Raw genomic sequence first — 14380 nt, forward strand, 5'->3', positions numbered from 1 at the left:
GTTTTTGTTTTTGTTTTGTTTTTGAGGGTGGCAGCTAGAGGGAGATCTTACAAAATCAAAACCTTGACATTTTCTCCAAACTTGAGGGAAGAAGAGGTCTGCTTCTAAATTATATTTAGTATCTAGTGACAGGTCTCCCTTTATCCAAACTAAAATTATTTCCATACATCATATACATTTTCTGTCTTGTTCTCACAAGAAAAATACCTGGTCAGCAACACAGACTCCTTTTTCTGAGCCCTTTAAATTTACATGAATTCTCTTTCTACCTTCCTTTCCATAGCACAGTATATGCTAGGGACTTGTTGAAACTGGGAGGTAGCTAACTTTATGTGAATTTATATTTGCTAAAAAGGTAAATGGGTGGGTAACTGGAAATTTTTCTATTTGTATAATGAGCAAAGAGGAAATCAACTACTAATGACAGGTGAGTGACAAAATAATGAAAACTTTTGACAGTTATTGAGGGCTGTATGTATGTGTGTGAGCACAGGGTTGTATTTGGCTGTGCATACTGTTTGGGTGCATGTAGAGGCCAGAGATTGATGCCAAGATGTCTTCCTCTCTTTTGCTGATTCTGAAGCTCAGTGTTTGAGCTAGAGTGACTGACCAGTGAGATCTGTCTGTCTGCTCCCCAGTGCTGGGTCACAGAGTGCTCCCCAAAACCCATCTCTTTAAATGAGTATGGGAATCTGAACTCAGGTTTCCATGCCCACACAACACGCACATTGCTTACTGGGCCTTTTCTTCTTTTTCAGTCATGCTAGGGATTGAATCCTGGTTTATAGCATGCTAGATGAATATTCTACCTGGAGGTATTAACCTACAGGGAAACTTAACTTTTTCCTCTCCCTTTCCCCTTTCCCCCCTTTTCCCATGTCTCCCCCCTTCCTCTCTTCCTCTCCCTCTTCCTCCTCTTCCTCCTCCTCCTCCTGTCTGTCTGTCTGTCTGTCTGTCTGTCTGTCGGAACCATACCCTGGTCTACAGAGTGAGTTCTAGGACAGCCAGGGCTACACAGAGAAACCCTGTCTCCAAAAACAAAAACAAAAATAAGACAAAAACAATTCTGTCTTATTCATTATACAATGCTTTTGTTATTTATCAATGTATACCATGTCTAACAGTATGTTGACCTATATAAGTGCCAAGTAAATATTGGAAGCAGGAATGAGTCACTGAATAGTTGTAGCTCATGATATCTAGAGCATGTTGAGTCTGTCTGAAAATTTGAACCATCTAAGTAGTACTTTTCAACTGGTAGACTACCTCATTCTTTACGCCGTGGTAAAATATTTCCTTATAAGAAATTAGATATGGCCAGTCAATGGTCTCAGCACTTGCTAAGCAGAGGCAAGAGGATCTTTTTGAGTTCCAAGACAGCCAGGGCTACACAGAGAAACACCATGCAGGGGAAGGGGGGGTGTTAAATTAAATAAATAATGAGGTATGTAAGCTTATTTTGTATTTGTCATTATTAGCAGTTTTAATCCATGATTGCTTAATTTCAATTTCTGTGAATAGGGAATTCTAAAAAGTTTAATTAAAAGTTGGCTCTGGTCTTTGGGCCTTGGTTCACATAGCACTGACTTTGATAATTCTTAAAGATGTAGAGTTGATATATAAAAAAGCAGATGGGCTTAAAAGTTTCGAAAGGATTTGAAGCTGGCACTAGTGATAAAAGCACTAGGGAGTCTTTTTTCTTTTTTTTTCCGAGGCAGGGTTTCTCTGTGTAGCCCTAGCCTGGAACTCAGAAATCCGCCTGCCTCTGCCTCCCAAGTGCTGGGATTAAAGGCGTGTGCCACCACTGCCTGGCGGCACCAGGGAGTTCTGAGTGAGGAGAAAAACCGGCCATGTTCTACAGCAGTGATTCTTAACCTTCCTAATACTGTGACCCTCTGAATATATATTTATTTATGTGGTTGCTTCTCTTTCACGAATGCCAAGAAAATACCCCAAGTGTTTCTTTTGTCTTTTTTTTTACATTTATTTATTTATTTATTCTTAAGCCACCACTGTGAAAGTGTCATTAGATACCCTCCACCCAAAGTGGGGGGTTTGCAACCCACAAGTTGAGAATTACTGCTCTACAGAGTAAGTTCAGGGCTATCTCTAACAACTTACTGAGACTCAGTCTAAAAAAAAAGGAAGAGGTGGTATATAGTCTAGTGGCAGAGTACTTGCTTAGTGCGTGCAAAGCCTTAGGCTCAATCATCCCAGTACCCCCTTCCCCTCCTCCCAAAAGAAGATGAGATGGAGAATTTGGAGAGAAAAAGGTTTGTCTAGGATCCTGAGTTTCCACTGGTTTTAGTTAAGTTGTAATTTGTGTATATATCCATGTTTTTGCTTCACACTGAAGAGGGCATATAATAAAGATAGAGATGGTGTGCACATATGGAAGGAAAGGACAAGCCTGTGTAGTTGCAGCTTCTATTGTAATATAAATGAATAAACCTCTTTCTCTGTAGAAAGAGCTGTCAGCTTATTGTTCAAACATACCCTGAGAATCACTGGGGTTTGGTTAATCTTCTCTGTAATCAAAACATAATGAAAGGTGGGTGCTACTAAAACTGATGAAGTTGTTAGGGTCATACTGTAAGAAGTGACACCACTGTTTCACTACTTAATGTTGCCTTTTCAAAGAGATCTCTCTATTTTTATGTGCATTGGTGCTCTGCATGTCTGTGAAAGGGTGCTAGATCTTCTGGAACTGGAGTTACAGACAGCTGTGAGCTGCCATGTGAGTCCTGGAAGAGCAGCCAGTGCTGGTAACCACTGAGCCATCTCTACAGCCCCTCATGTCTTTTTTGGAGGGAGGAAATCTTTTTTGGTGGAAATCATGAAAGCTTGGTTTCTATTAGGACAGTAAGGTTAAAATGCTGAAGACCCGTTATATTTTTACAGTGACCTGCCATATTTCTTCCTCCCACTCCTCCTTGCCCTTTGTCTTCAGACAGTGTCTCTGTATAACCTCAGTTTTCCTTGAACTCAAGATTTTGCCACAGCCTCCCTCGTGCTGGAACACAGGTGCATGCCACCATCCTCCACCACCCATGGTTATAAGTTAACACTGTAAAGGAAACCAGTAGGCAGTATATTCCAAGATGGGTTTTTCAACATATGTGTGGTATATAGGTACTAATGTACAGATATGTGGAGACCAGAGGTGGCTTTTCTATCGCTCTCCACTTCTTATTTGTTCAATTAATTTATTGAGACAAGGTCTTGCTATATAGCCCTGACTGACCAGCAACTTGGTTTGTAGATCATGATGACCTCTGTCTCTGAAGTACTGGAATTAAAGGTTGCACTTCCATGCCTGGTTGCTGCTCTTATTATTATCACCATCATTATCATTTTGAGACAGGGTCTCTCACTGCACCTATAACTTGTCAATTAGGCTATACTGGACTGCCAGGCTTTTTCTGTAGATGCTGAATACCCAAACTCTGTCCCTGTGTGTGCACTTTAACATTGAGCTACCTCCCCATTTGCTTCCAAAATAACTTTTTAATAACTTGATCCTGTGGCAACTGTGTAATCATAGGAAGTGGTAGCTGTCCTTTGTTGTTGTTTTGAAACATGTTCTCATATAGCCACAACTGGCTTCAACTTGTCTGTGTAGCCAAAACTTTTCCTGAACCTCCTGCCTTCACTTCCCAAGTGTCAGGATTATGAGTGAGTTCTACTACACCTGGGTATAATAGCTGTGCTCAAAGTTGAGAGTCCTCTTTGTATATAACACTCATTTTGGTGAGATTAATTGCTTAAATAAGAGGATTTTGAGGGCCAGTGAGAGGGCTCAGTGGTTAAGAGCACTGGCTGCTCTTCCAGAGGACATGAAGTTCAATTTTCAATACCCACATGCAGCCATAACTGTCTGTAATTTCAGTTTTAGGGGCTCTGATGTCCTTTTCTAGCCCCTGCTGGCACCAGGCACACATGTGGTACACAGACAGACACATGTGGTACATGCAGACACCACACACTCACATACATAAAATTTTTTTTTTTTTTTAAAAAAGGAAAGAATTTCTTGGAACCGTTAGCAAGAAATTCACACAACTATGAACCAAGCCCACTCACTATACCAGGTGTAGCTAAAGGAATGAGCAGGAAGACTATGGATACAACTCAGTGGTAGAATGCTTGCCTGTAAACCTGAGTTCATCCCAATACTACTTTACACAGGAAATAAAAAGGGATAAGATTAGCTGGGTGTGCTAGTGCACACCTTTAATGCCAGCAGAGGCAGGTGGATATCTGTGAGTTTGTGGCCAGCCTGTCTCAAAATACAAAAGAAAAGGGTAAACAAGATTAAAATCATTACTACCTTTGAAGAGTTACCCGTTCTTGGGAAAGTTATTTAGAGCCACATGATGACAGAAGATTTTGGCTATGTAATTGATGGAAATTTAGTACTGTTTATAACCTAGAATGACACTGACTAATTCAAATGGAGAATTATAGAGAACCATAAGTCACGGACGGGCAAGTGTTAGCTGCATGTCATTTTGATTTTTTTTTGTTGTTGTTATTTTTAATGATAGGATCTTTGTATTTAGTCCAGATTGGTTTTGAACTTAAGGCAGTCCTGCTGCATCTCAAATGCTAAAATTACAAGCATACACACCACACCTGATAACTAATTAATGCTAGATTCAACAAAAGTGATATTAGAAATACCATCTATGGGTGTTCACTTACAAGGAATGTATAAATTGAGGCATAGAGGTTAAATGGCTTTCATAGATTAAACATTCCTTGCTAGTTTTTGAGAATTTAAATAGTTAAGTTGAGATGTTAAATTTTTGGGTTTTTTTCCTGATACAGGGTTTGTCTTTATAGCCCTGGTTGTCCTGGAACTCACTTTGTAGACCAGGCTGGCCTTGAACTCAGAAATCCTGCCTTCCTCTGCCTCCCGAGTGCTGGGATCAAAGGCATGCGCCACCACCACCCGGCGTTAAAATTTTTAAATGTAAGATCTTAAAATAGTGGATAAGACTTGGAAATTGGTGGTACCTTCTGAAGAAACATTTATGATGCGAGATTGCCCTTAAGTTCTTGACAGTTTGCAGAGTGGGAATACATTTATTCAAGTAGGAGTGTTTGGTGTCAGAACTGGAAGAAGTTGTGGAATTTGAAATGGCTGTAGTTGCTGGAAAACTACAGTGCAAGGTCTCAGAAACAGCAAGTACTAGTTACATAATTCAGAAAACACCTAGGATGACAACAACTTCCATTACAGTCAGTTTGGCAGTTTAGTAAGAGATAGAACCAACTTACAAGCATCATATGCTTACCTTTCGGAGCGATCATTCTGATGAATTTTTTAATAATTATTTTCTTTTTTTTTAAGATTTATTTTATTTATATGAGTACACTGTAGCTGTCTTCAGACACACAAGAAGAGGGCACTGAATCCCATTACAGATGGTTGTGAGTCACCATGTGGTCACTGGGAGTTGAACTCAGGACCTCTGGAAGAGCAGTCAGTGCTCTTAACCGCTGAGCCATCTCACCAGTGAATTCATCCTCTGGTGAATTCTTAATTTGAATTTTGAAAATTAATGCATCTCTTCTAACATCTGCTTAACAGAGACTGTCTGATTTATGCATGTTAAAAAGTCCTGAATCTTACCTGTAATTATTAATCCTTTGTTACTATTTCATACATTTAAAAGTCCTTATTAGCTGATGAGATGGCTTGGTAGATAAAATACTTGCCCACAAGTCTGGCAACAAGAATTCAATTTCTGCCGGGTGTGGTGGCACACGCCTTTAATCCCAGCACTCGGGAGGCAGAGGCAGGCAGATTTCTGAGTTCGAGGCCAGCCTGGTCTACAAAGTGAGCTCCAGGACAGCCAGGGCTATACAGAGAAACCCTGTCTCGAAAAACCAAAAAAAAAAAAAAAGAATTCAATTTCTAGAACCCACATAAAGGAGGAGGGTAGAACTGATGCCACGGAGTGTCTTCCAACCTCAGCTACCCAAAACATATACAAATAATAAAGACAATTTTAAGAGATTTATTTTATTTAGTTGTATCCAGATATTATTTAAATTTGATGTAGAGCCAGGTGTGATGGTGTACATCTTTAATATCAGCACTTGTGAGGCACAGGCAATTGGATCTCTGAGTTCGAGGCCAGCCTGATATACAGAATGAGTTCTAGGACATCCAGAGGTACACAGAGAAACCCTGCCTTGAAAAACCAAAACAAAAGTAACAACAAACTGATCAATCTTTGGGAACTTATAGTTTCTGAGAACTTTCATATTAGAAAAGACGTGATGTCAATTTTTTTAAAACTTAGTATGTCTTAATCACAGTGGTGAATTTAGTTTGGAATCTAGTAGAATGAACAAAATTTAGGTAAGTTAAGTGGAAGTAGTGAATGAAGTAGATTTTCTCCTATGTTTCAAAAAGTTGTTGAAAATCTTTAGAGAAAAAAAAGACCCTCTGGTATGCAATATAAATAACTTCTCACTTTATCTCATGCAGCTCAAAGAAAATGAACGGCACCCTGGACCACCCAGACCAACCAGATCTTGATGCTATCAAGATGTTTGTGGGCCAGGTTCCAAGGACCTGGTCTGAGAAAGACTTGAGGGAGCTTTTTGAGCAGTATGGTGCTGTCTATGAAATCAACATCCTAAGGGATAGGAGCCAAAACCCTCCTCAGAGCAAAGGTGAGCTTTATTTTTATTATTATTATTATTATTATTATTATTATTATTATTATTATTATTAATATATGGAGGTCAGAGAGCAAGTTGAGATGCTAGGTTCTTTTCATTATGTGGATCCCAGGAACTGAACTCAAGGTTAGACTTGACCAGAGCCCCTTTACTACCAGCAAGTACTTTTACCCATTGAATAGGCTTGCTCAAGGCCAGGTTTTTTTTTTTGTTGTTGTTGTTTGTTTGTTTTGTTTTTTAACAGAGTATAGATGAATGGGTTTTAAAATTTTTTGTGTTTGTTTTGTCTGAGACAGGGTGTCTGTAGCTCTGGTGGTCCTAGAACTTGCTGTGTTGACCAGATTGGCTTCCAACCCAAGATATCCCCGGGCCTTTGTCTCTGAACTGTTTGGATTAAAGGCATGCACCATCATACCTAGCCAGGTTTTTAATTCCTGTATTACACTATGCATCCCATCTCTGGTTATCAGGATATCTGTGGTTTGATGGGATGGTGTCCTTTTATTTTAACTATGTTTTCTAATCCAAACACATTTAATGGCTTAAAAATATAATATTAACGTGACCACATGAGTATGATTTATAAGATGCATCTGGGCAGTTCTTTGTAAGTGTTCACAGAGAAGCCCTTGCAGGATGATTTATCAACAGAAGGGCTTCATTTTAGGCAACTAGTTGGCAGTAGCCTACAAAATGGCTAGGAAAAGAAAGATTGGTTTTTTTTCTAGAGATTACAGCACCATGTGCATTTCAGAAGACCAAGAGTAAATAAGCAACATTAGCTTTGTGCATGGAAGTATGCTCTTATTTTCCAAATTACCAATTTAGAGTGATTTTTGGAATAGCTATTCTATAATACAGATGTGAGGAGCATGGTTGTCATGTTTACATAAAAAGTTAGTAAGTCAGGGATCTAGAAACAGAACAATTTTCTCTGCGTGGCATAATTAACCAAGAATAAAAGTTATTTCTGAAAATGTCTGGCCATACAACATGAATTTAAAATCCTACTGCTGTATAATTTTGAGAGAAAACTATTGTATTTTATGAGACTTGACAAGTATCAGAACACTAAAGCCCAAGATTTCTAAGACCTTTGAGTCTCTAATTCATATATAAAACAATACCAAACAGTAAGAAGCAAAATTATTTGAGAATGAAAAATTGAGAAAAGATTGTAAGTTCTCATTCTTAAGTAATGTTACAGTCTGATAGGTGATAGTTAAATTGGAAGTGTGTGGTGAGAACTGGCTGTGAGGAAGAGTCTGGAGAGGCGCACAGCACTTAGTGCTCTGGCTGCACGTGCAAAGATCCAGCCTTCTTCACAGCAGATGTAAATCCAGTCTGAAGGGAGCCATTGCCCTCTTTTGGCCTCCTCAGGACCAGGCATATATGGTACACAAACAAAACACCCATACATATAAAATAAAATAATAAAATAAAATTTTTAAAATTGGTTGTGATAGAGGGAGTAGTTTATTCTGAGCAAGCAGAGAGAAAATCAGGGTTAGGGTTTCCAGAAAACCAGGGTACGAGAGTAGTAACTGTGTCTAGCTTGGTGGCTAGTTCCTCTTCCTCAGCATCTTAACCTAGTTTGTGGTAGGACAGGTTAAATGGAATGGCACATAACCTTTGTAAAGAGAGCCTTGTAGCCAGGCATGACTGTGTATACTGTAATCAAAACTCTTAGTAGGTGGGGGCAGGAGTTCAAGGACATCGTTGATAATTCAAAGCCAGCCTATGCTATATGAGATCTTGTCTCAAGGGGCGGGGGCGGGGGTGGGGTGGAGAAGCATTTTCCCAGAGAAGTTACAGAAGCATCAAAAGAAGATTTCTGCTGACTACAAGGAAGCTAGAAATAAAACCTAGAGCTATAATAGACTGGGACAAAGAAAGGTGCTTTAAAAATCACCCCTTTGTCAGGTGGTCATGGCACACCTTTAATCCCAGAACTGGAAGGCAGAGACAGGCGGATCTCTGAGTTGGAAGTCAGCCTGGGGTACAAAAGCTAGTTTCAGGACAGCAAGGGCTACACAAGGAAACCCTGTCAGTACAGCACCTCTACAGCTCCCCCCAAAAGGTAACAGCCTTCATCCCAACCTTTTCTTCCCTCAGTTTTAGTAAGCTCGTTCAGGTTTTGAATTTCAGCAGTGCTGTAGGGATAGAAATATTCTAAGAATTCTGTTTTCAAGGCACTAATTTGGTTTTTGCAAAATTTTGTTTATTCAGGGTGCTGTTTTGTTACATTTTACACCCGTAAAGCTGCATTAGAAGCTCAGAATGCTCTCCATAACATGAAGGTCCTCCCTGGGGTAAGAGCTTTTATAAGTTAATGTGGTGTCCATTTTTGTGCATGGGGTGTGCTTGTGCATGTTGGACATATACTAAAAAGCATTTTGGAGGAAAGGTCTTTGCTGTGGGAATTACTGTGAAAAGGAGAATATAAAGGGAACATTTCAAAGAAGAGAGAGACCAAAAGTAGTTCTTGCTGCCAAGAGTTTTCTGTATTTTAACTTTATGACTCACGTTCTGTCTATTCTTGTGTTTTGTTGAGTTAAGATCATCAGGCAGACATGAGTCCAGAGGAAATTCTAAAGGCTGTTGTTTTGGTATACTCTTTAAAGTCTATATTTTTAAAAGGCATTAATGGGGTTGGAGAATAATACAAGGGGATTTTCTTTTTAGATGCATCACCCTATACAGATGAAGCCTGCTGACAGTGAAAAGAACAATGGTAAGCTTCCTTCCTTCCCCCTTTCCTTCCTTCCTTCTCCTTTCCCCTTTCCTTTCCCCTTTCCCCTTTCCCCTTTCCCCTTTCCCCTTTCCCCTTTCCCCTTTCCCCTTTTCCCTTTCCCTTTTCCCTTTCCCTTTTCCCTTTCCCCTTTCCCCTTTCCTTTCCCCTTTCCTTTCCTTTCCTTTCCTTTCCTTTCCTTTCCTTTCCTTTCCTTTCCTTTCCTTTCCTTTCCTTTCCTTTCCTTTCCTTTCCTTTCCTTTCCTTTCCTTTCCTGTTTGCTATTCTTAGGGCAATTTTTTTAAAGTTTTACTAAGCTAGAAAAATAGAGTTAATAATAGAGAAAATATTATACATACACACAGACAGACGTATTTGCCAGATGTGGGGGAGTATACAGTGTGGATCCAGGCATTTAGAGTTTGAAACCCCTTGAGTCATATGAGACCCAGAAAACATAGAATGTCCTTGAAAAGTATAATCCTTATAGACAAGGTTAAGGAGTAAAGTGGAGCAGCTGGGAAGAAGACCTGTTAGTGCTTTAGGAGAGAGCTTTCTGAGCTCAGTAGCTACAAGTCCATGGTCATTGCAGGTGCTGTGATCCTGCAGTTCAGCCACAAGCTATGACCCAGGTACTTTTCGAGCCAGACATGGATTCAGACTTCTAATATCTATAGAAGCTGAACATAATGGTAGTGGTCAAAAAGCTAGAAATAATCTTTGTTTCACTACCACAACTGAACTCTTTGAGAAAATGCAAGTCTAATGAGTTCATGAGCTAATAACAGGAAGTTCAGCAGGAAGCTCAGAGGGCAGTTTCTCTCAGAACCACTTGGGAAAAAAAACCAGGCAGACTTTTCCGGGGCTGTCCTACTGGCAGCTACACTTGGTGCCGTCCTGGAGGACTTGTTCTTCTTGAATGAAATTGTGGGAATTGTACAAGTTCCACAGTAGACTCCACCTGAAATTGGGTGATAGCTGGCTCATAAAAGTTCATTTAAACAAAATAAACAATGTTGTAGAATGCCCAGAGGCTAAAACATTAATTTTAAATTCTCAAGAGTTCCAGTTAGAAACACAAAGAATGACTCAGGAGTCAGAGACAGGAGGATCTCTCTGAGTCTGAGGCAATCCTAGAAAATTCCAGGACATGGCAAGTTCTGAGACAGCCATAGCTATGTAGAGATACCTGATCGAGGTGGGTTCAGTTGGGGGATAGGTGGGGGACAAAAGACCAAATGTTATTTACAGTTTAAGGAAAAAATTTTAAAATAAATAAAATTTAAAATATTGGAAAAGAAAAATTCTCACTGAAGGTCTTCTGTTTATTGATCATATCAAGTGTGAAAGCCTTTTCATGGTACTTCTAGAACATAGTAAGGGCAAGGCAAAATACTAAGAACTTTGCATTTAATATCTACAGGCTTAGCCTATCAATCACACACTGATGGGTGAATTTAACTTGAACAAGAATACAAATTCTCCATATCCTATGGAAATGCTTCCAAATATGCATAATTTTAAATTACTGTTTTTATATCATTATATAATTGGCTGTTGCAGTTTTATACCATTGAAATAAAATGATGGGAAGAAGAAATGTGTCTTAGAATCTGTGAAGTAGGTGGTATGATACATAGCCAGGCTCAAACCCAAGAGATTTGGTTCTTGACTCTTTGCCTTTTGTGTTTTACTCTTTTTAGCTGTGGAAGACAGGAAGCTCTTTATTGGTATGATTTCCAAGAAGTGTACTGAAAATGACATCCGAGTCATGTTTTCTTCGTTTGGACAGATTGAAGAGTGCCGGATATTGCGGGGACCTGATGGCTTGAGCAGAGGTGGTGCATTTTTAGAGCTTTTAAAACAGATACTTGTCTTAAATTGTAGTCTCTTATTTAACTGGACTAGTGTAAGTCAGATCCCTAGTCACCATAGACGAAGAGCTGGGGCCTGCTACCTCGATCTTGTCAATATTTCTAGTTGATCTCCCCCCACCCCCATATTGTTTAAGGAGTTCTGTCCTCAGTTTCTCTTGATGTCCAAAATGGAATTGTTCTTTCCATATTTACTATCAGAATGAATTGAGATTCTTTGCTTCTTCCTCAAAACTGTCTATTGTCCCTTGGTAGCTTTTAGTACCCTATCATGACATACAAGTGTATCTACTGAACAAGCTTGTGAACCCCTGAAAAGTAAGATCATATTTGTATTGCTAAGATGGTATCCCACAATAAGTTAGATATTCAGTCAGTGTCTGTCAGATAAGCCTCTAAACGAATGAACATTGATTCTTTTCTTGCCAGGTTGTGCATTTGTGACTTTTACTACAAGAACCATGGCACAGACAGCTATCAAAGCAATGCACCAAGCACAAACCATGGAGGTAAGGAGCAGAGAGGTGGAAGAGGAGAAACACCCCTTGCCTGACAGTGCAGGGGTAGGCTGTCTATTAAAGTCTAGGGCTTGTGCAACACCAGATCACCCTGGAACTTAAAATGTCTACCTTAGCATGTAAAATACTGTTTCTCAAATCAGAGGGCACCTGATGCTCTTGGAGAATAATTGTGTTTGATTCTTAGCATCCACATGGCAGCTCACAACCATCTGTAACTACATTTCTAGAGGATCCAATATCCTCTTCTGGCCTCTGTGGGTATTGGATGCATGTGGTACACATACATCCAAGTGGAAAAAAACACTTATAAAATAAGGTAAACAAATCTTTTAAAAGTTACCTTATTGGAGCCAGAGATGAAGATGAATGCTTATAGGTCCAGCAGTTCATGCTAAGACAGGAGAATCATTGAACCTAGTAGTTTAGAATCAATCTTAGCAACATAGTCAAATCTCCCCATTTTAAAAATGAACAGAAAATGATTACTAGAAATAAATTGCCTTTGCCATTGTCTGTCAGAGAGTCACTTGTGAAAAATAGAATGCAGCCGTCATATCTTCACAAAGGAGAATTTCTGCCTTGACTCAGGAAGAAGTGGTGTAAATTATAGGTGTCTGTCCACAGCACGCAGCAGCAGTCAGAGAACAGTGTATAGAGGTTTGTTTCCCCTTCATACATTCTGTGGGTTTCAGAGATCACACTCAGGCCATCAAGTTTGGCAGCAGTCATTTTTACTTACTGAGCCATCTTTCTGGCTCCAAAAGAAGGAATTTGATCCTTTGGTTTTGGTGTTTATAGGGTTGCTCATCCCCAATGGTGGTAAAGTTTGCCGACACCCAGAAGGACAAAGAACAGAAGAGAATGGCCCAGCAGCTCCAGCAGCAGATGCAGCAGATCAGTGCAGCGTCTGTGTGGGGAAACCTGGCTGGTCTGAACACACTTGGACCCCAGTACTTAGCAGTGAGTTCTGTGGTTTGCTTTCTGCAGACTTTGCAAGCTCCCAGCTGTTTCTTCTTCTGCTGTCTCTAGCTAACAAGCAGTGTCATTTGCAACGTTGGACATGTAGAGATATTATATAAAAATGTAGGCATTGTCATTAAGTTGTGTTAGTCTACCTTATGGTTCCATATTGAGACTTTTGTTACAATTAAAGTAAAATGTTGATTTTAATTTAAAGAATTACCAGTATCTCATTTCCCTGCCTCTAAGAGAAATCCTTAAGAAAATCTTCACTATTCAGGATCATTTTCCATGTCTCTTTATATAAGATGTTGAGATCACCATCAAAATCTTTATTAAGTCCCCTAAAAACATGACAGATGTATCTTTCAGCAGACTGAAATATGACTTTGAGTCATACAGTCTAAAAGAAGGTCCAGATCTATAATCTATTATTGATGTTATGTTATAATTTATCATAATATTATAGGGGATTATTAGATTTTTGAGTCACAAAAGAAAGGGCATCTTTGTCCATAGTTGCACATGACTATAGTTCTAGTGCCTGGGAGATCAAGGCAGAAAGATCATGAGTTCTAGGTCAGCCTGTGATCCACAGTGAGTTCTTGGCCAGACTGAAACCTCTTTACAGATAAGCTATAAATGGCAAAACCATTGAGTCTGTATGGATAGCCTGGAAATGCTCATATAGGGATAACGAATGCAGTCATTTATTCCTTATTCTTCTAAATACTGCTTATGTATGGAAACAAGAAAGGTAATTATTTGTTGACACACACCAAGTTTTAATTAGTCTGATGCTTACTGGTTTCCATTTCTAAAATAGTTCTCAGTTTATTCTAACTAGAATGCCTTTAAAATGAGATTTTTAAAAAGGGTAAAGGGTTGTTATATATATTTCAATAGATTAAATTAGTTTTACTGCTAGGAACATTGAGAAATATTGTGGTTTTCTGCCAGAATAATGCTTTGAAAATTATCTCTAGCCATGTGTGATGGTGTATGCCTTTAATCCCAGCACTCAGGGGACAGAGACAGGCAGATCTCTGTGAGTTTGAAAACACCTTGATCTACATAGTGAATTTTAGGATAGCCAAAGCTACAGTAAGAGAGACCCTCTCTCAACTACACACACACAGGAGCATGCAACCAGAATTACTATAGTACAATCCAGTGTGATACACAAACACACCTAAAATACTATAATGTGATCCAATGTGATCATTTAAAATAGTTAAGTGGAAGGCTGGATGTATTGGTGTATACCTTTAATCCTAGCACTGGGGAGGAAGAGGGGCAGGTGGGTCTCTGAATTCAAGACCAGTCTGGTCTACATGTTGAGTTTGAGGCCAACCAGGGCTACAACAACAACAACAACTGGTTGATGGTTGTAACCTAAAGAATGTGATGTGTTGGCCTCACTAGGAGAGCATGGGAGAGAGGAAGAAACTAGGAATGGCATGAACCAAGGTGTGCTGTGCTGGGGTCCAGATTGTTTCTCTGTGCTAGTTTTGTCCTTTACTATGCTGTACTCTGCTGCACAGAGACTTGAGCTTGTCTCACTATCCAGAGAATGGTCTTTTGAGCCAGGGCAC

General features: G+C 39.5%; 1 protein-coding gene across 22 annotated transcripts in view; it reads left to right on the forward strand.

Moving 5' to 3' along the window:
- Celf1 (CUGBP, Elav-like family member 1) overlaps positions 1-14380 on the forward strand; it is a 79239-nt gene that overhangs the window by 51819 nt on the left and 13040 nt on the right. For all 22 annotated transcript variants that reach the window (XM_030247102.1, XM_030247109.1, XM_030247110.1 and 19 more), the window contains 6 exons: positions 6503-6690; positions 8929-9011; positions 9385-9433; positions 11134-11268; positions 11734-11813; positions 12624-12785. In XM_030247102.1, the coding sequence (XP_030102962.1) occupies positions 6513-6690; positions 8929-9011; positions 9385-9433; positions 11134-11268; positions 11734-11813; positions 12624-12785 (687 nt within the window). In that variant the 5' untranslated portion in view covers positions 6503-6512. The remainder of the gene's footprint in view (positions 1-6502; positions 6691-8928; positions 9012-9384; positions 9434-11133; positions 11269-11733; positions 11814-12623; positions 12786-14380) is intronic.

This window comes from Mus musculus, chromosome 2 (assembly GCF_000001635.26).
Source record: "Mus musculus strain C57BL/6J chromosome 2, GRCm38.p6 C57BL/6J".
Taxonomy (NCBI): Eukaryota; Metazoa; Chordata; class Mammalia; order Rodentia; family Muridae; genus Mus; species Mus musculus.